The sequence below is a fragment of the Crinia signifera genome, chromosome 8 (assembly GCF_055691185.1).
Source record: "Crinia signifera chromosome 8, ASM5569118v1, whole genome shotgun sequence".
NCBI classification, from domain to species: Eukaryota; Metazoa; Chordata; class Amphibia; order Anura; family Myobatrachidae; genus Crinia; species Crinia signifera.
In genome coordinates this window covers 147,202,574-147,225,612 of record NC_139224.1, presented here as the reverse complement: position 1 = coordinate 147,225,612, position 23,039 = coordinate 147,202,574, and the positions used below count along the sequence as shown (strand labels likewise).

Sequence of the window (23,039 nt, the reverse complement as noted above, 5' to 3'; positions counted from 1 at the left end):
GCAGGGGGAGGGGGCTGGTTGCCCGGAAACCCCATTCCTCTTGGCAAGTGCCTTAAATTAAATTATGACAAAAATAGCACAGATATGTAATATGATCAATTGAGCAGCCACCATATCATGCAGTGTAAAGGTGCCCATACACATTACAATTATTGTATACAATATCGCATCTCATCGCATCTCGGTTTTGTGCAGCACATACTTTTTGCACTAGATCCAGAGGCAGAATTCTGGGAGGCAATGTAATCATCTGCTGCCAGGCTCCTGCTCTCAAGGGGGCACCTCTCCACCACTGCCAGTTTAAAAACGTAATTGAAAGCCATCAAAATCGCTTCTGTGGCTGAGTTCTGAAATATTTACGTGTTCTCTCTCTCTTTCTGTATACATATACAGTATATAATATATAATATAACAGATGATATATATTTTGAAAAACAATGTGTGTGTGTGTGTGTGTGTGTGGGGGGGGGGGCACCAATATTCATCTTGCCTCCGGGCAACTGGGACAAACTTACGCCACTGACTAGATCTCATCTCATCGCAAAACCGTGATGTGATGATATGCGATATTGTATACAATATTGTATACATTAATTGTAACATGTATGGGCACCTTTAGGGACAGAGCAGAGCTGCTGAACATGCCCAGTGTACCCAGTAATTTAAAAATGCAGGAAAAACCTCCCCTCCCCTCCTGGGATGGATGGAAAAGAGGATACGTGATGTTTTTTTTTTTTTTTGTTTTGTTATATGTTTGAATTTATGTAAAATGTTCTGATTGATACACTATAATGTGTCTTCGCTGAGACATCTTGCTTAGTTGTTTTTTCATTGACTGATGTTATTTTGGTCTAGTATATCTGTTTATTTTTTGTTTGATGCACATTTGATGCTTCAATAAAAATAGAAGAAAAAAGTTTCATTTTCACCATATTTTATTTTCACTTTTTTTTTTTTTTTTTTGCAGGTTCCGAACTTTATCAACACCACTCTACCAACAAACGACCAGATTACTGCGCAGGAGATAGACATTTACTTCAGACAGGAGCTTATTTATAAAAGGAATGAAAGGATGGCAAGAAGGGTGATGGGCCTCCTGAGGGAAAACCGGGACAAGAGTTTCTTCTTTGCATTTGGAGCAGGTACTGTTTAAGTTTTGTAACATACGGAATTGTGATTTACAGTCTCATGAATCTCTAACTCACTTTAAATGTCTGATTATCAAGGGGTTTTCAGTGGATGCTGAATATTGCGGATATACTGTTTTGTTGCGGGAAAATAATGTTTAACATTTGTAAAGTGATCTGTGTGCAAATAACCACAGGATTCTGGAGAGCTGCAGAAGTATGTCTTTACTAGCTGCAGCCATGCTGAACCATGGTTGTAGAGGCACTTCCTGCATAACAATCACATATATAACCTTCAGGTCCCAGCCCGTCACTGGGTGCAACATAGTTTTGCCCGTTTGAAGACTTTACATTTGCGATCAACTCTGAAACAGGCCCTATGACAGGTTTATCGCATGCTATAAATAAGATAGACAAGGGGTTTGGGGTAGAGTTTTGGGAACAAAAATGGTGTGCTAAATAAAGCAATGGTGCGCCAATAAATCAGTGTTTGAGTAAAATGGTTCTAAAAGGGGGAAATGTAGTAGGGTGTGATTTTTAGTCATGTTTTCAAATTGCACTAAATCGCATGGGGAAAAAATTGCAATAAAAAAAAAAAGTAAATGTAATTAGGATTTTTAAGACAAGATCGGAATTCGCATGCGAGTTACTGCAATTTTTAGTAAGAAAAAAATTGCAGTCTTTAGTAAGGAAATTGTGCGTTTTTTTAGACCTGTGCACCTTTTCGTAATGATAATGTGCAATTTTTAGACATGTGCGACATTTTTTTTTTAGACACGAAAGTGTGCGATATTTATATATAAAAAAAAAAAAATGGCGTGTACCAAAAATCGCACCCTATTATATTTTGCAAGTTGTATACTTTATAATGGTAAAACATCTGTATGTGAACTGAAGTGTGACCAAATATCGCCTGGTCAAAATGTGCGCACTTCGCGTCAAAAAGTGCAAACTCGGAAAATGTACAAATTCGGCTGTTTTTGACCAAAAATCGCACCTGTCTAAAAAAAATTGCACCCTGTTACATTTTGCCCAAAGCCTTCTTTACAAAACTAACAGAAAAAAAAAAAAGGAAATTATAAATGTCAGAATAATCCTACAAGAAAATACTTGAGATGTGCAGGTTCTGATTTACTCTGATTTCAAAGCAGGATCTTATTGGCTATCCCAAATCACATGACAGTTGTTGACATTTCATAGCCAATAAGATCCTGCTTTGAAATCAGAGTAAATCAGAGCCTGCACATCTCTAGAAAATACATCATTTGACAGCAGGAACTGTGGGCGGAGCTAAGCACGGTATTACATGTTCCCTTTTCAGGTTCAGATGCTAATATGCTAGAACTATCTAATAAATGTTAAAAAATAAACTTGGAAAATGTAAATATGATACTGTATCAACAGATTATACTGTATATTGTATAGCCAGAAAAGTCAATAGCAAAATTCACCTTACAACTTCAAATTCTTTCGATCTTATTAGATCTCTTCAGGGCATTATATCTGAAAATTATTTGGGGGCTTTTGGCCCTTCTTCATCTTCAAATTAGCATTAATTTATTAGGCTTTGTCTGAATATTGTTAGCAAGGAAAAGTTGACTGTAAATGGGGCATATGGTGTTGCTATGGTTATTTACCTGTCCCTCCGCCGCCTCTGGACGTCTTCACAATCACATGTCGTTTTCTTTTGTGATCACATACATGCACTGTTTCCACACAGGAGTCATTTGTATTCCTTCATCAATAGGTTGAAGCGACACAGGCAGGACGGAGATCCCCGCAGGGGTGGGCAACATGTCACCTGTGACTTCCTTTGACTCTAAAGGCCCCCATACATTAGGCCGACTTGTCCTAGGGACAAGTCGGACCCAATTCTCCTGCGAGACGCCCGGCAGCTCCCCGGGAAGCTCACATACAATGTGGCACTTGATGTGCCATTTTTTACATGTGATAAATCGCATAAGATTTATCACATATAAAATAAACCAGGGAGCTGCCGGGCGGTGAGGAGCAGGGGGGGGGGGCACCGGCGGTGCCGGTGAGCAGCGGCGGCAGTGGGGGCTGGCAGCAGCATCTCTGGGTGCCGCGGGGGATGCCTGTGACAGTGGGGCGGGCGGCGGTGATAATCACCGTGCTCTCACTGTGCAGCTTGCTGGCAGCAGCGTCTCTTCTTGCAGCGGGGGATGCCAGTGACAGTGGGGCGGGCAGCGGTGATAATCCTCATGCTGTCATTTAGCGGGCGGGCAGAGGCGGCTATTACATCTTTAAAATAACATGTCAAATGACTATACGCCTTCTGATGGAATCGGCCCAAAATCGCATAGTGTATGGCGGCCTTAAGACATCCTGGGTGGGATGTAGTAAAAAAAAAAAATGCTGTAAAAACCCAGTTTTCTGCGTTTTTACCGCATTTTCAAATTCACTCAATCCCCACCCGGTAGGGCTTTGCTGCGGGGCTGCTAATCGCATCGCTGCTGTGTGAGGGATCCACCCCGGATCCCTCTCAGCATGTCCCACGGCCACTGGCTTCTCTTCACATGCGCAGTTGGACTTTCCCATTAGAAACAAGGAAGTCCAGGCAGCCGCGGGGATCACAAAGGGAAGCTCTTATCTGGAGAGCTGCCCTTTGATTTGCTCATCGCATATGTTAGTACATATGCGATGAGCATCGTCGCGATTGGCTGCGGGACATACCGCCACTGCTTGGTATCTCCCACCCTCTGTGACTCCCTACAATAAGCGGGGATGCAGATATAAGGGGCATAGTAATACATTGACTCCATTTTCACATTTTGTCCACGTTAAAGATTTGCAATTGAAGAACTTGATCTCTCCGGTGCGTCAATCACTGATTAAAGCTTTGGAAAGTGGTTTTGTGCCATTCCCAATGGAGGGCTGGGGGAATACTTCAGCGCACTTTACTGTTTTGAGTCTCAGACAAATCGTGACACTTTGTTGAGCAGAACTCCAAGCAAGATGGTGGTTTCTTTCTATAGCATATCTCCTGAATGATGAGGGGGGGGGAAGTTTATTCATAAAACAGCCAAATTTTGCTTCAAGCCATGGAAACCATTTTTTTTGTTGTCGCACCCCATGAAAAGAAGATGGCCTGCCAAAAAAACAATGAGGCGTTCATAGTGGGATTAAACTCAGCGTTACCCACTTCAAAGGCAGTAAGGTTGGAGTCCACTTCTGAATGCAAATCAGACATCCAGAGCTGACTGCAAAGGAAGATTATACCCCCGGCCCTTTTGAGATGGGAACAACCGCCATTCACAGGGGCCACTGTCCCAGCTGGAGGTACCATATGCAAATAAGGTGCATGAGCAGACTCATGTTATACATTTACTGGATTACAGGATTTGACAAAACGCTTCTCCTTTCATCTCCGTCCTGCGGACAAAGATTTTTCTGTTCCCCCGTTAGTCTGACGGAAGCAGTACAGGCAGATCCATTAATATTAATTATAGAATTAATTCAGAATACGTTCACACAGAATGTTTCCTTGTTTAGATTATAGACGGAGACCGTGGGCAGTGCGTGATCCCCGCAGTGCTGTCCAGACATTCACAAGAGCGATCGTTCTCGGCAGGGGCGGATTTAGGGGTGATGGCACCCCTAGGCACAACAATAACGGCTGCCCCGCCTAATTGTATTATTTGTATTGATTACTTATAAGCCCTCATTTTATAATAGCCAATTTAATGGATTCATTTAAAAAAAAAACACTAACTGTGACATGTTCTATTATGTATACATATTTACTATATAGGACATTTTACAGGGGCAGTATCTGCATGTCCTATCCATTTACACTCTATTTAAGATGGAATAGGGTACAGTACAGTGTATATTTTGCACTTACTGGTATATTTCAGGGTGACAGTACTATCACAAGCATCCAAGTGCCGCCCCCAAACATGTGCCGCCCCTAGGCACGTGCCTCACGGGAAATTCAGCACAGGTTCCCGGGCTGAAACCGATGTTACAGTATCTCACAGAGAGGCTGATCCGGCACTTCCGAACCCTTAAGCCCCGTACACACGGGGCGATTTCAGCCATAATCACCAGGGATAGGGCCGCCACTAGAAATATTGGGGCCCGGGACTGACCTACAGTCCGGGCCCCCAGTGGCACAGCACCATACCTCCGGCCGCACCCCCCCCCACGTGCCCGCCCCCGCCTGCCAGCACCCCGCCTCCCCCTACCCATTACTTACCATCATGTCGCGGCAACGTCCTCCGGCTCCTTCAATTTCCCCTGTCGGATTCGGAGCACACACTGCACAGTGCAGCCTGCAGAGCACCGAGCCCCTCTGTGTCCTAGGCTCGGCGCTCTGCAGGCTGCACTGTGCATTGTGCGTGCCTGGCCGCCGGCGCTGGTTGAGGGAGGCTGGGTGCGGGTGCCGGGCTGTGGGCTGCTGCCCGGGCCCCTCCACAGCCCGGGGCAGCTGTACCCAGGGCACCCCCTGTCGGCGGCCCTGGCCAGGGATACGGTTGATGAGTGACCATATCCCCGTGTGAACGAGGCAACTGTCGATTGGAGCGCGCTCCCTCGATCAGCCATGGGTTGGTCACTGGTGCGGCTTCCACCGTTTTTATCAGCGACCATCTCTGGTTGCTGATGAAAACGGGACATTGAGCAATATATTGCACAGTAATCATATTGCTCCATGTGTACGGCGCTTTAGAGCTGATCTAGCTGTGCTAACGGTGGATTCATTCACATTTAACAAGCTGAATTGTGAGCTCTGCTATATATGTAGTTGCTTGCGATACCTCGGTTACTGCCCACAGGGGACCACATTGTATGCAGTATATTAGCATACAATGCAATACAACTGTATTAAGCCCTAAAAAAAGAGATAAACGCGAGGGTGATAAAGGGCCAGATGCACTAAGCTTCAAAAGTGATAAAATGGTGAGTGATAAACAGCCAGCCAATCAGTTCCTACCTGTCATGTCACAGGCTGTGTTTGAACAATGTCAGGAAGGAGCTGATTGGCTGGACATTTATCACTCTTTATTACCCCTGCGTTTATCTCTTTTTAAGGCTTAACCCTTTGAGCGCCAACGTTGCTGTGAGAGATTTACAAAATATCCGGGTAAAACGTCAGCCTCGCTCACAGCAACTGTTTATATTTAAATAAACTTTAATTGCTTTCGGATCAATTGCCATCAATAACTAAAGTTATTAATATTCCTCAACTATGGCCCCGGCATTTTGGCATTTTTACATCTTCTCCCATGTGTTGTATGAGATCCCAGCAAGTGCTGCCAGATCCGAGAGCTCTCAAGTGCAGTGCTTGCAATCTCTGGATCCGATCCGATGCGCGGTCGTAGGTTAGGCATATACGATTTGGGCAGTTTTTATACGCTTTCTCGGTCCAATGCTGACCATACCCCCACTGTACAAATAGAAGAAAAGCAAATCAGTTTAGTATGACGCACTCCTCATTCATAGTGTCAACAAAGTGACTAAAAATTGTGTTGTACCTTTAATAACTGTAAATACTTTTTATATATTTTTTTTGGATCCATATCACTTACAGGCCATCATTTGTTGCAGCAATAATCTGTAATTTTTATTAATTATGCTTGACCCGATGATCTTTTTCCCTGTATCAGGGATTACAGTGGCGAAAATATAAAAAAAAAGAAAGATTGTGAAGTATAGAGAAAAAGAAGTTATGAAAGATTAAAATAACTCTCTGCTAACAGTGGTTGATTAATTTAATTGATAAATCCCGCTTATGGTGCAGGTAGGTATAGTATATATTATTTCAGTACAAATGTATATAATAAATGGTTCTAATCCCAATCTTGAGTAAAATGTCTACTTGTATTGTGTGTTTTAGTGGTTTATTGAGCACTTTCCTCTCCTATGGGGAGTTTCTGTTTGCTGGTATTCACACTTAGAATGTCATGTTTGCAACAATTCAGTATATGTTGCTACTTGCATGATACATTGTAATAATACCACATAAGTGTCTTGTAGTCGTTTTACTGTCTGTAGTATGCGTCCACACACACTGTGAGCAGATCCTAGCCTCTGTATCAATTATGATCAGAAAGTAAGCTAGTCACCTAGTGTTACAGTTGTATTAAAACACAATGCCTATAGATTGTATAGATGATAGAAAGGTAGTAACCTGCCGTGTGGCCCAGTAAGCTGCCTATAGGTACAATATATAGGGTGTTAGTTCACATGTGCAGTAGTGCAGGTTGGCACGATAATGTCACAGTGTGTATGCAAGGCAGTATACTTAGTAGTTTCTCAGACACACTGTGTACATATCTTTAATTTCTGGATTATCACTTTTAGTGACGCTTGTTGTCACAGACCATGATTACACTTAGGTGCAAGTCTGCATCAAGTTGTACTCCCAGTCTTATAATAGCTGGCGTTATTTATATTCCACTTTCCACGCTTAATAGCGCTAGCAGTCTGTGGTGTACACCAGTGTATTTGTGATATAACTGCGCTTAATCTATTTTAGTAGCGCTATTGGTGCTGGGATATTATACACAAAACTAGTGCTATGATCTTGTCTGCCAAATACCGGCAGTTTTACAAGATCATGCTAGCCACATACAGGCGCCGGAGCGTGTAGAAGACAGATCCCGGCTAGTTACACACGCTGTTGGGGATCTGATCCCTGTACTGTGCCTGCGTGTTGGCGATACACACGCGCCGGAGCGTGTAGTGGATGGATCGCGGCCAGTGACACCCGTTATTTGGGATCTAATCCCTGCACTGTGCCAGCATGTCAGCGCCTGAAGTGCACGCTGATGTACTTCACTTGCCGTTACTGTTCTTATACTATAAGCTCGGACCTAACATGACATTAGACATTTAAACATATAAATACATTTGACTGATATTAACACTGTTAACAGAGCAAACAGCCGATGCGCATTTCGCCCTGTCGGCTTTTTCAAGACTAACCTAGGACCAGTTATTTTAATCTTTCATAACTTATTTTTCTCTATACTTCACAATCTTTCTTTTTTTAATATTTTCGCCACTGTAATCCCTGATACAGGGAAACAGATCATCGGGTCAAGCATAATTAATAAAAATTACAGATTATTGCTGCAACAAATGATGGCCTGTAAGTGATATGGATAAAAAATAAAATATAAAAAGTATTTACACTTATTAAAGGTACAGCACAATTTTTAGTCACTTTGTTGACACTATGAATGAGGAGTGTGTCATACTAAACTGATTTGCTTTTCTTCTATTTGTATTCTATATATGCTAAATCAGTTGACGGCACCCTCAACCAATTGGGGCATATTTATATATAATAAATCCCCATTGGTGGGACCATTTCCATTCATAATTGCAAATAAATAAAATCTACCACAGATGGTGCGGGTCGCCCACTTTCTCTCCATACCCCCACTGTGTATATGGTTGTGTGACTACTGGCCATACCCCCACTGTGTATACAATTGTATGACTGCTGTCCGTACCCCCACTGTGTATACAATTGTATGACTGCTGGCTGTACCCCCACTGTGTTCCACAGCAGCTGGTTGCCTACCCTAGGGAGATTATAACCTGAACCATCTATTTGACTTGCCCTGAATAAGGATGACTTTAGCACATCACAAAGTCCCAGCTGAATCCATGTACTGGACACCTAGTACCAAGGCTCACATATCCTCTGCTATTACAGTAGCCTCTGTGCACCTTTTGCTGGTGTGAGCCCTGTAGTAACACAACATATGGCACTGCATTGGCACGTATACAGCTGGTGCTCCTAGCACTGAATGTGCAGAAAACGGCACCCTGCCTCCGCAAATCCACATACTCGCTGCTGAGACAGTTCTCCGAGAACAGCTTCCCGGGGCCTCCGACTCCATTTATCCCCTCCAGATGCACTGGATTAGTTACTTAGACAGAGTTGGGGCTGGCAGAGCCCTGACAATCCTCCTCAGAACCCACAGCTTATGCACTTTGTTGATTTTTCTTCTCTTTTAATCTCTTCATGATTATTTTGCTTGTTTTACTATTTGGAGTGGTACAATGTGCACTCTTTTGTGCTTTTGTGTCTCAGCGCATCGTGGGCCCCATTCAGCTTGGCTCGGTAAGCTGCGAAGATCACACATTAACGAGCGCCTGAGACGCCAGGTCGCCGCCCGTCCGAACGCCCGCTGCAGGAGAAATCATTCGATGGTCACCGACCATCGATTGATTTCTCCTGCCTTTGCAAATAGAAGTCAGTGAAAACTGACTTTTATTTGAGTGCGCCTACAAGAAGACGGGGCGGGTGGATGACGTCCTGCCAGGGGCGTAACTAGAACTTTGTGCCCCCCCTATTGTCACTACAATGCCCCTTAGGTGGGCAGAAGAAAGAACGCAAGAGCATCAGAGAGAGGGTGTCAGGGAGAGACAGAGTGAGGTCATGAGAAAGAGGAGTGTGACTGTGTGAGGGAGAGAGAGAAAGAAAGAGGGGGTGTAAGGGAGAGAAAGGGGGTGCCAGTGGGAGAGATGAGAGAGAGCATCAGCGAGAGATGGGGGAGAGAGAGAGAGAGAGAACAAGTGAGAGGTGTGTGTGAGAGAAAGTGGGAGTGACTCGGAGAGAGCAAGAGAGAGAGAAAGTTCCGCTAGGTAGGAAGAAAGAGGAGGGGAGTGTGTGTGTGTGTGTGTGGGGGGGGGGGGGGGTGTAGTGAGAGAAAGAGTTGAATTGGCAGGGGTAAAGGGAGAGAGAGAGAGAAGTGTGACAGAAAGGGTGGCAGGAGGCTAGAAGGGCTGTGGGTGAGACAGTGAGGGGGAGGGAAAGTGAGAGAGAGAAAAAGAGTGGACACAGAAAAAGAGGAGAGAGAGGGGGGAGCAGGGGGTTGAAATGTTTGAAACAGGCATTATCTTTTAACTTCTAATACCATTCCCCCTCCAGGTACACTATGCAGCTTGCACTGCCCCCCTCCCCCTTCAGTGCAAGCAGTGCTTGCATTGGGGGTCAGTGGAATCATCAGTGCTGGGTCTCTTCATGTGAGCACCGGGTCTCCAGCAAATCAGCGCTGCGTCTCCTGTACATCGGCTCTGTGAAAGCCGGGTCTCCTGTGCCGGCTGGCACATAGGTGCCGGCCGGGTCCCCTGCACATGGGCTCTGGTCCTCCCACACTTCAGTGTTAAGTGCGCAGCTTTTCTTTGTTTCCGCTGGGGCCAGATCATGCCGCCAAGCCCAGCAGCATCAGAAAGGGGTAGGGCATTGCGTGACCACCTCTGCTTATGGGATGTTATGGGGGTGGGTGGGGTTTTCCTAGAACAGCCACGTCCCCGCTGCAGTGCTGCCATAATTTCCCTGAGGCGCTGCTTTAAAATGTAAAAACAATTGCTAAAGGGTGCAAGGGATAGCTGCTGGTCCTTGCCCCCCCCCCCCCCCCAAGTGGCCGAGCCCCATAGCAGCTACAACCCCTGCACCCTCCAAAGTTACGCCACTGCGTCCTGCAATGTCAGCCGCCCGCTCCGGCAAACATCGGCCCGCCCACGTACCTATGGAAACACCCAGCGTTTTCATGGAGACACGCACTTGCACATGCGCATTCCCTCAAACATCGGAACGGGGACGAATTTGCCTCGTTCCGAATTAATCTGAATAAGGCCCTGTGTATTCTGTATGCCGCAGCAGAAGAATATGGCCATTTAAAAGACTGAGTACATAGCAGTAATGAATAAGGAAAACTTTATAAGCATGGTGCAATAATAAGTGAATTTGTGCAAAGCGTTTTTGCATCCTCCTCTGCGACTCTTACTGGAGCTACAATTTCCTTTTGAAATGATTTGCAGAGAACGGCTCTGTTCCTGCAATTCTAGTTTAGTTCACGGAATGGTTATAAATTGCCAGGAATATTGCAGGTTAGATGTAGTGCTGTAAAACTCAATATAGACAAGCAAATCTTTCTGATTCACTGTGGATCGTCCAGATGGCGCGTACAATTGCCGTTGCAAGCCAGAACACTCTGGCTCTTGATACATGGCAAATTAAAATTGATTACACAGTCTTACAGCCTGAAACGGCCTGTCCTTTATTACCGTGCCGTGAGTCCTGTTAGTACCTTTTAGCAGAATATACTTTGTTTTCTAAAGAGAAATCTTTAACGTTTGTCAATTTGAATTGTGGCCAAGTACACTTAAGCTGTTAGAATGGAAATTAATATTCTGGCACCAGGCCGTTCGCTTAGAAGTTACAACCAATGCTTGGTTCTGGTACGTTTCATTTTTATGTTTAAATAATGTTATAAGAGCAGTAATGGGAGAAAAATAAAAAGTTTAGATTTGGAAGGTAGAATCGTCCCTAAGTGCCGGTCTGGAGTTAGAGAAACCAGATCGAGTCAGCACTGACACACAGGTGCAAATGAATTCAACTTCTCTGATCTCTAATAGTTTTGGGTTGCTCCAAATTAAGGTCACTCGAATAGTATGTGGTGAGTTATTGCCTAACAGTCGCACTCATGAGCGTAACTTCCAGAGACAATGGAGTCACCAACGCCCGGGCTCCAAGCCCTGAAGGGGCACCTGCAAATACAGCCGCGGTTCATAGTGGGACCGCTGCTGCGTAGTTAATTGGTTCTACCCTTTGAGGGGTATGGGTCATATGGTCAACAGTAATAAGGTTGACAGTGAATAGTTTGACCAGGTCATAGGTCAATGCAGGTCATAGGTCATAGGTTCGCCAGGTCATAGGTCAATGCATTAAAAAATGTTGACATACTTTAGGTCGACGTGGTCAAAAGGTCGACGCAAGCAATAGGTCAACATGGAAAAGGTAGGTTAATTGGCTGCCAACAAAATGAACCCAAAACTTAATGGGTGTGTATGTACATGTGGTAGGGAATATAGATTGTAAGCTCCACTGGGGCAGGGACTGATGTGACTGTTCAAATATTCTCTGTACTGCGCTGTGGAATATGTGTGCACTATATAAATAACTGGTAATAAATAAATAGTTGTAAGTAGTTGTCATGCTTCAGTCCCACCATGATACTAATCCAGGGTTGCCTACCCTCCCGGAATGGCCGGGAGGATCCCGAAAATCGGTTCCTCCTCCCTGCCCCCTGGAAAAGTGGGCAACCCTCACGGATTCTCACGGATTCTGGGGGACCCCCACACCACCCCCCAATTGCAGCGTCTTCCCCCATACCTCTGGGTTTAAATGCGGTAATCCGCTGGTCTCAGACGAGGGGGCGGAGCTAAAATGTCCACAATCGCGGCATTTTAGCCCCCTCCACGGAGATCCGTCAATTGGAGGGTTTTTTTTACAACCTGGGGGTGGGGCTTAATGATGTAATACTCAAGCTCCGCCCCCGAACTGCAGCTGGAGGAGAGGAGATAGAAAAAGTCGGCAACCCTGTACTAATCTATTCACCAAACCCCCTGCATTGTTGCCCATTTCACCAGGGACTTGTGCAGGAACCTGGAGGATGGTATATTCCCTAGTGAGTCTGAGATACCACCCCGAAATTCAAGCGTCCCCATACAGTAACATTCATTGAGAATAGACAAGTATGAGCCAACCAAGTCATTATCTATGGCATATTTTAGCACTTAGCTCTTTGTCTAGACCTCAAGAAATGTATGTTTGACAGTATCTTTCATATGACGGGGCTTATTTCATACGATGGTGTTACGTGCCTGTCTGTTCTGTAACCATAGCAACCATATTATCATAGTTAGCTCCAATGCAAATGAAATGAAATGTCTGATGGCTTGATTCTGGTTCCATGATGTGTGCAGATAGCACTGTTCTGTTCGGTGTGTGTTGGCTGAGGCTTTATGTTCATGTCATATCAAATACCCACCCAATAGCCCAGATTTTTGTACATTTACCCAGGTACCCATCTATAAAAGGTTATAGGTCTTTATAGGGACATGCAAATCCTGTATAAAAAAAAAACCTAATGCTGCTCATCACCCCTATGGGGGGAATTCAAGTGTTGTGCATGCCGGTGGCAATTAGATGGCGCCCACCAGAGCAATTCAAGTGCAGCTCCAGTCAGCTGCCCACAGCCGCCGGTGCTGACATTACTGTTATGATGTTCTGTCACTTTGACGGGCTGCTAACTAGTCAATATTTTTTAATTTGCAAAAGTTTGACGCTATGTCTCAACAGCACCGCCCCACAGCAACCCTGCTTCCCTCACTCTGAGCCCAGACAGGAGGAACAATGAGCATAAAGTATTCTCTCGCCTGCCCTCTGAGCAGTGTTATCATAAGAGCTGGCCTCCTCATTTAGTAAATACCGCTCTACATCTCATGTGGAGAGCTAATATTTATTTTTCCCGTTTTTTCTACCATCCCATAAAGTTCAAGGTTCAGGTTGCCCTGCTCTTATTGTTTGTGTTTCATACTGTCCGTCAGTCTCATGCTAAGTGCTGCTGAGAGATTGTTGTGGTTTCAGAGGGGTCACATAATGATCCCCCTTAACATCTTCCAGCCCCAGGATTGGTTAATGTACTCTTGTCACATGACCTGTCACCCTGCATACAATGGGATCTTTGATTGAGACACCTCTGACATTCCACTGAACCTTCTGCAATTCATGTGTATTTATCATCACCTATGGTAACTGGCTTGAAATATCAAGTGCTTGCCGTGTCAAACTGGGCCCATTAGAAATGCCTTTTAACCCCCATCTACTTTAAGTATCCTGCAATAAACTCAGGGGAATTACCCTGGAACAATTCCCCCTTTGTATGGTGGAATTCCTGTGCAGGAGAGAAGATTCATTGGACCTCTGACATTTCAGTAGCAAATACCAGTCCTAAAGAGTTGTGAGGAGATGCTCTTAACCCTTTCACTGCCACAGTCATTAATCTTCTACACACACTGTTAACACCAACACTGATATAAGTGTTAAAGGGACACACAATATAAGCCAGGTGACCCTCACCTTTATACACTGACCTCTTTCAGGCAGGTGTATAGTCTACAGCACTATTGTTTTCAGATCTCTGTCCCCACACACTAAAGGCCCCCATACACTACTGCCAAGTATACCCCGTCAACTAACCACTGGGGAACCGCCGGGCTCTCGGGCGGCAGAATTGCATACAATACACCGTATGCTCTCCTTTGACATACGATGTATTGTATGTCAAATAACATAAAATGTGTAATTCTCCTGGAGAGGACACTTACAGTAGGTAAGTATGTGTCAAATATTTGTATAGAACTGAGATCTCTGACGCACTCAGTAGTATTTGGAATACATTTATATATATATATAGTAGTTTTAACCCATTTTGCTATTATTTTACGGACTGAAATATTGTCCCAGTTGTCTGCTTAAAAACTATTAGAAGGAAGCTTCCCATGTAGAGGGTCTACTTATCATTCCTCTTTAAATGGTAAGTAATGTACCTTTTAAATTTGACTCTGGTTGTCATTTTTCTTAGCTGCCCTTCTACAAATCATTATCTCCGTTTCAAAATCTCTCTGGCAGTTGTCAAAAAATATGTCTTCCAGTTTCAAGGACACAATGAGGCAAATTTACTAAGATGGGAGTTCTACTGAAGATGGGGTGTTGCTCACAGCAACCAATCAGATTATGCTTCTTATTTATTTAGCACCTGCTAGAAGGTAATAGATATAATCTGATTGGTTGTTATTTTAAACATCTGTGACACCTATATTCTAAAGAAATCCCATGTTAGTAAATGTAGCCCATCGTCTCAGCATGCCACATACAGGCAAAGGTTTGACAAGGAAGGAGAAAATAATACAGTATTCAAATCAGAGCTCAGAGTGACATTCCATAGCCTCTCTGCTCCCCACATGAAAATGGTTTCCATGCTAGTTCATGGCAGTGAGTAGAATTATAAATCATCAATCCAAGCCTTAAGAACCAAACCAAATTAAAATGATAAATTCCAACTTCCTTCTTACGACCTGCCACAGTGACTAATTACTGTACTTTAAAAATCACAACTTAGTTTTTTTAATGGTATTGCTAATATAAAGATATAAAGCCCAGGAATGAGACTGTGGTCCTCATAAATGGGAACCCTGATCTTGGTTGACTCCTGATTAATGGGTGCAGTAATCATATGCTGTGCCTCTTGCCAATGGAAACAAATGTCTATGGATTGTGTCACTGTTCATTTATTATTACTGATAAGTGCTTTTGTGTTTTGGAAAGTGCTTTAGTCTCATCCATGAGTGGGTCAGAATGTCCCTGACGCCCAATGTAAATGTTCAAAGCAACACTACACAGTGACAGACTTTTAAACCAAACTGTTATTTATGCTTACAAGCCACATTGTGTAGTTTGGATGGGGAATTGTTATTCCTGCAAATGATCTTGGTAAATTAATTACATGTTATGCCAGAAGGCCTTTATAATTTTGTTTTCCTTTCCCACTACAAGGAACAGATTTGCTTATTCCAGCCACACAAGTTCTATAAACTGTTTTCCTTTACAAACCACTATAACTCTTCCTAGGACATCCCAATCTCTACATGTGGAATGTAGTACCGTTCAATTTATCTAGAGATTGTTCAAATAATGTCATGTTTCTCTCTTAGGTTCAATAGACAGGGATATGTTTGGAAGATGAAATCAAAGATTCGTAAAGATCAAATATATTGTTGTATAAATAAATATCATTTACTATAAATTATTTTTGGTTCAAAAACTTTTCCTGGCCATCTTTTTTATCTGGCTAGAAGTCTTCATAATCTGTAGATGACGTTGAAAAGTCCAAGAGATTTTGTGGTGGTTCTGTACAATTAAGGAAATGTCCACATGCTCTTGATGCCGTTGCCAGTACTGCGGGGAGAATCAAAATTAATAGTGTATGGGCCAGGTTCTAAGTTGGGAGCATCTTTGAAGGGGCACATCGGTAGAGGAGGAGGCCCATATCCAGGCCCTCTCCTCTATAGCTGGTAGAGCCGTAGACCCTGGGCACTAGAGTCATTAATTGACCCTAGAGTGTCCTAGAGTCTAGTGTGCATGCTCAGGTCTCTGGTAAAATGGCCACCATGCCGTTTTGCTGATGATTTTCCTACTTAATAAAACGGCAAAATGGCCACTGCATTGTTTTCCTGGTGCTGTCTGCAGTGCTATGGAATGGATAGCTGGCATTACTGGAAATGGTGGTGTTGCCCCATTCTCCAGAGATCGGCAAGGCCAGAATGCTCGGATCGCAAGTGCAGCAAGAAGGTGTCTTTTCAATGGACGAATTTCAAAATCCTTCTATGGCTTGATCAGGCCCCTGTGTACGCAGTTGCCAATAAATTGCAGTGTGACTTTGGTGTATGTGCAGTACAAATGAAAATTGCTCAACTGCTCAAACATTGTCCACCTCTAATTCAGGCCCTTACTGGTGGGTCTAATCTTAAGAAAACCTTTCAACATTTACTTGGTACAAAATAATGAAGGCCCCAATCTACCCAAATCTCGACCCCCATTGCCCCGAAATGCCTGGTTTTGGGCAGTCCGACCTCTACCCTTTCTGAGCCCATGTTTGAGGTATAAGAAACCTTTCATCTCTAAATTAGATCTAGCCATATAAGCGGATCTTAGAAGTGTCTCTAAGCTCCGATCCACAGCGCCAAGGAGGACAACACAACATTGCCGCATTCCATTCCCTCAATGGCAGAAACCATGGTAAAACTTTCTTCAGTGACAACCCATTAGTGCAGGTTAACCGATGCTAATCAATGTTCAATAACCATCACTAGAAGGGTGGACCTTCCCGTTACACCATCACTCTCATGTACAGTAGTACAGTACATATCCCAGAGTCTAGTTGGGTTTCATTCAGCCAAGTTCTTTACCCCATTACAGAATTGTACACATGCAGTTCACAAAGGAGTTATATGCTCGCTTATCCATCTGAGATTGGTTCCAAGCATCATACAAAGTTACACGTGTTGTAGGTATATACAGAAATGCGCGTACAAACATAGATGTACAAGACAAGCATTTTTGTACTCCTGCCCATTGTAAATGATTCCTGTGTGTATGTTTTTCCTCGGTTACTTTTGGCATGAGATGATTGTGTTTTTTTAACAACTCTTACAAACTTGTTTGACAGCGCTTGAAATAAGCTATAAAGATATTTTTAGCTGGTCAGTAAACAAGAGCAACATAAATCATTTATGTCCACAGATTAAGATGCTGCTGTAACCTTTACAGAACGTTTTATTTGGTGAAACCAAGGGGTGCAGCCAGGCGCTTTTTTTTTTTAACATAAAGTCAAAGAGTTAAACAACTCTATATAGTTTTAAACAAGTTTCCCATTTATTTCTTGTTCTTGTAAAATGTTGGCAATCATTCATGGCCTGCAGCAGGATGGTTCAGTTCTCATCAAGCTAAACTTTTATACCGAGTAATTACATGTGTCCAAATATAATATTTTGCTGAGATCTCGTATGCGGCCAACTCTTAATTGTCCCTCATTACTAGTCAGTTACAGTAGTGTCAGTGTACTACAGTCAGGATGGGCATGTCATCATGTCGTCAATTACAATGTAGACAGTCAAAAGGTCAATACCATGACATCGAACCTCATATGTGAACAAAGTTAGACTTTTGACTCCCGACATGTTGGCACATGCAAAACAACAACGTGGCCAAATGTCGACACAATTGAAAAACTGACATGTAAAATGCAGATGCCGCCAAAATGTCGACAGTAGAAATGTTACCGTTAGGATTAGGAGTTAGGGATAGAGTAAAGCTTAAAATTAGGTGTTGACGTATCTGCTGAAATGGCTGTGGACATTTTGAAAATGTCAACTTTTTGTACGTGTCAAAGTTAGCATTGTGATTGTGAACATTATGGGGGGGGGGGGTATTCAATCTCCCGCCGCCATTCCCGTCGGGGAAAATGGCGGCGGAGCCCTATTCAATGCTGTCTTCCCCGACAGCATTGAACAGGGATCTCTGCAGAACGTGCCCGACTTCACAAGCAGTCGGGCACATTCTGCCGGGATTTGTCGAGCTCCCGGCTGCAGATCAATGATTTCCGGCCGCTTCTTGCGGCCACACCCCCTTCTCGGCACTTGGCAGACGGCACATTCAATCCCATCTGCAAAATCACAGACGAGCCGGCCCGAGAAGGGGACAGTGTCACGGCTGTCGGGCCAGCCCGAAAGTCGTGGCCCTACATTGAATACCCCCCTAAGAATGTGTCTACATTATGGCGTCTGCATAATCAATATTGTTATTGTGGATAAAACATACCGAACCCCAAAGGACGAAACATTTGAAAACATTCTCAATTTAGTTTCTTAAATTTATAAGAAACTTCTGAACATTCTAAAACTTTAATAGTTTGGAAAGATTTGATCAGAGTTCAGATTTGTTCGATCTTGTTCGAAGCTGTCCAAAAGATTCAAACCTATTGAAGCATGTTCGTTGTATAATTGTAACAGACACATAAGACATTCATTGAACATGTTAGAGATATTCCTTACACATATGTTAGTTAACGATGACGAACATGTTACACGTCATTCAGCAACAATTATCCTTGATATTATTAACAATATCGAAGTAATTGGGAATTACAAGATCGTTTTTCATCGCGTTAATAGGACCATATTTCAGGCATATGAATGCACCTCTTTGTGGGAGGTTTGCCCTAGAATTGCCTAAATCTGTACTCAGAAGTACAACAGCTGGATAATGTTTATATTGCAAGACCTTTGTAATATATAATCCTACGCATTTCCATATTGCATGTAAATTTAATACTATTAGCTTAATCTCTGCAAACACAAAGGAACGGGGAACGTCACTATCAGGGAGTTCATGGTGGGCTGTTCCGCTGAGTCTTCTAGTTGTGAGAGGTGTGATCACCCTTCCATCTCCTACGTCTACCAAAGGAAAAACGAGGACAGCATGGGTGCGGTGGAACCGTATTTGTGCACTATGGAATATTATGTCAGTATAAAATAGACACAATGTAATAGTGTAGCAAATACAATAATAATAAAAAAACAACACAGTAAAAAAGCTGAAAACAAATGCAAATGAACAAAGAGGATGGGTGCAAAAGTAACGGATCTCTTGGGGGTCCCTACATCTGCTTTCCATCATTTGTAAGAAGCTGGAGATGATTACTTGTAAAAATCTGCACTTGAATATTTGTTATTATGGGAAGTTAGTCCATGGAAAGCGCACGTTTAGCAATGGAGTCCCCGCAGCTGGAGAATCTCCACGGCTAATCACTATTCTGCTCTACGAATCAATGGTGAGCAACATCAAAAGCCTGAATGGTGATTGACAGCTCAGGTTCAGCAGTGGGTTCCGCAGCTGTCTGTCAAGCTGGGTAAACGTGTTTATTCAGTCCTATCTATAATGGTAATGTAAGGGGTATTTATCTGGGGCCAGTGTGATTAACTCGCCCTAGTCAATAAAAACAATGTCAAGTCTGCTGTCAAAAGTAAACTTAAACCCTAAATTTAGATTTCTATATATGAATGTAAATTGTACAATTCGGACGTGACCTGATTTTCAATTGTGACCTGCATACATAATGAAGATTCTGATACAGACGTGGACACAAAGGGGGTGATTCAGTAATGATTGGAAACGCTGGCGGGCTGATGTATGCGGGATGGGGGGGGGGCAGGCAGCTGACGTCACATGACAGCAGCGCCCGCCCCCTTTTCGGCGGACACACCAATGGGAAAAAAAACAGTTCAGACTGTCTTTTATTACCGAAGGGGGGAGAAGTTATTCAATGGTCGGCAACCAAGGGCGTTTGGCAGGGGGGGGGGTCTGTCCAGGTGGGCTGCCCATCGGCCGGGCGTTGCTTCAGGGATCACTGCTTAGCGTGCCTTGCTGACTCAAAGTGTTCACAGTGCAGTTGGGTGCAGTTGGTTGCGTAGTTGGTTGCGTAGTTGTGCGATACTTGTTGTACTGTTCATACGTCTGATTTGCACATTTGCACTCCGATTGATTGACAGTTTGTGGGAGGTAACAAGGGGGGGGGATCAGCTGCACAAATTTTAAATAGGAAATAGGGGAGTCACGCCAACTGCCAGAATCTGCAACTGATTTTTAGCAGTGATTGACTGGCAGTTGGTGTAGAACCCTATTAGAATTGTGGACTCTGCAGGAGCCCCACCTCTGCAACTGCCACTGGCGAGTCAAGCGGATGTGTTTTGCAGATGTTTCAGGGGTGTGACTCAACCTCCTTACACAATTGTAAAGGCCCCCGGACTCTTATTTCCAAAATATATTCTTAGTAATTGCATAGGCCCGGTATTCCCTAAAGTCAGCATCAAATATTCTAGATTTGTTTTCTCAAATATTTAGAAAGAAATACAAATAAGGATTGATTTAGTGCTAAGTGGCAATAATAATAAAACGTGATGGAAAATATAAATATTTACGCATACGTGGTCCAACTGTACATACAAAATATGTATACTTACTGTGCATTGTATTCCATAGTGCACAGTGCAACTAAAAAGACATGGATATAAAAAAAAGGCGTTCAATTGGCCAGCATACTAATTATCTGCACAGCCATCCCATATATAGACCAATTATCATCAGGTATAGCCATTCATACCCTTATATACCCGATTCTGGTAAAGGTTCTTTATGTGGTTAGCCCCATATACAATATTATTAGTGAGAACGTCACAAACTTAAAAAAAACTAAATAAATAAATGTTACATTTGGGCAGCTGCATGGAAACACTTAGATCAGTGTTAGCAGCGGTTGTAAACGGGCCATTATTGCAAAGTTCATGCAGGTGGCACTCTCGATTACAGACCTATCTATCTTAAATCATTGTGATTCTTGAATCCACTTCTAATGCCAAAACGCATTAAGATGCCTTCATTGCAGCCTAACGGCACACTGCCAAGGTCAGTCCAAAGGAAAATAACCCCGTAACGTCCGCATTTGTGAAAATCATGCTCCTTGGTTTAATCTCAATAACGTTGACATTGTGTCACATCTGGGGCTATAGAGCGAAAAGCACAACACACAGATATGTACTGTTTTATATTGTTTATCACTGGAATTGATTTGCTCAGGTGCAGGTTTAGCATAATAACTGTACATCATAGAAGTATTATCATCCTAATAATAAACAGCTGTAAAATATATGTATGTAATATGGTGAAGGCTCCAGGGAGGGGGGAGCCACACCTACTGCTGCCATCTTGCCAACTGCCATTCTAAACTAACTCACTGGCAGTTGGTGTGGCTCCCCTATTTGAATTTTGAACTGTGCTGCAGTCCTCCCCCCCCCCCCCCCCCCTGGTGCCACCAGTGGTTAAGATGCAACACTTTCCGATGTTCATACAAGAAAAAAAAAAAAACATTTAAGCAAACATGCCAAGTTTAATGTGGCCTTGACTGTCATGTTTAATCTCGGGTCGAAGAAACTAAATACAATCTGCTAGACTAGTCAGGTCAGCCTTTGCCTGAGATAGTGATCTCCCTTGTTTCAGTGCAAGCTGTTAAGTATGTGTTATTGCTAAACTCAATTAGCCACTGAATTGCTATAAAACAGATTTTATGGGAGTGCACAGCAGTTTATAACATCCCCTCTGTTTGACTCTCTGTGGCTTTTTTTTTCTCTTGCTTCCCTTTAAACCTGTTTGAATGTCCAAATAATTAAATTTTATGTCAATATGCTAAGGACAAAGCTTATCAGGTTCGAAAAAAGGGCTATATAGATACAGAGCCACTGAACCACCACAGGTAGGCAGCCCTTGGTGGTTACAGTTTCCCGATATGACTCTCCCACAGTCGTGGTCCTGTTTCTGTATGGTCAGTACCAGTCCCAAGCATAGAAAAATTGTTATTATTTACATAAAAAATTTTTTGGGAAGCTAGTTCCCATGCTCAATAATAAGTTTGATATATTGTTACTTTATCTTGTAATGTTTTACTGTGTGCAGGGCCAAACACAATCTGGGCCCCGGTAATGTAGGTGTCGTGGCCTAATCGCAGAGATGTGACCTAATCACGGAGATTTGACCATGCTTCCTTTAAAAAAACATTTTTTTTAAAGTATTGTTTATGCACTGCGGAAGTGGCAGCAACTTGCATTGGGGCACCAAGCTTATTTCAGCAGTGACAGAATCAAGAGGGGGCACGATCAGTGCGATAGGTAAACCCCTGCAGGAATGGCAGACTGCCGCACTTAGCATCAGTAGCCTCCCAGAACCCACTGCAGCCCAGACATACTGTAACCGCATGTGCTGGGCTAGAATAAAATAGAATCAACTTTATTGGCCATGTATGCTTGCGCACACTAGGAATTTTTTGTGAATTACAGTGCAGCATCAAACAAGGGTAAGGGGGGGGGGGTGGAAGACATTACATATATTACATAAAGACATTACATGCATTCCATTTCTAGCTGCGACTATGGTGGATAGGTCGCCAAGTAGGGTCACGTTGCTTGGCTGTTGATATTGGTATTGCATTCACTTTGATTGGATTGTTCAGGTGATGGACGGCTAACAGAAAGAAGCTTCTTGCGGATCTGGACATTTTGGCGGGGACAGACCTGAACCATCTTCCGGATGGTAGGATGTTGAAAAGGTTGTGACCGGGATGCAGCTTGTCCTTCGTGATCTTCTCAGCGCGTTTCCTTACCCTGGATGAGAACAGATCCCTTATCGGGGGGAGGTTGGTCCCTATGATCCTTTCCGCAGTCTTCACTACTCTCTGAAGTTTTTGTTTGTTGTTCTCGCTTGTGCCACCGTACCAGATTGTGATCGAGGAACATAAGACAGACTCCACAAAGCTCCTGTGGGATGTTGAATTTCCTGAGTTGCCTCAGGAAGAACAGGGGCTGTTGAGCCTTTTTGATATTTGTGGTTATGTTTAATCCCCATCTTAGGTCGCTGGACATGGTTGTTCCTAGGATTTTGAAGGATTCAACCTGCGACACCATGTGCTGGGCTAGTAAGAG

General features: G+C 43.4%; 1 protein-coding gene across 2 annotated transcripts in view; it reads left to right on the top strand.

The window, feature by feature from the left end:
• TRABD2B (TraB domain containing 2B) overlaps positions 1-23,039 on the top strand; it is a 245,516-nt gene that overhangs the window by 135,240 nt on the left and 87,237 nt on the right. For both annotated transcript variants that reach the window (XM_083157356.1, XM_083157355.1), the window contains one exon: positions 968-1,142. In XM_083157356.1, coding sequence (XP_083013482.1) covers positions 968-1,142 — 175 coding nt within the window. The remainder of the gene's footprint in view (positions 1-967; positions 1,143-23,039) is intronic.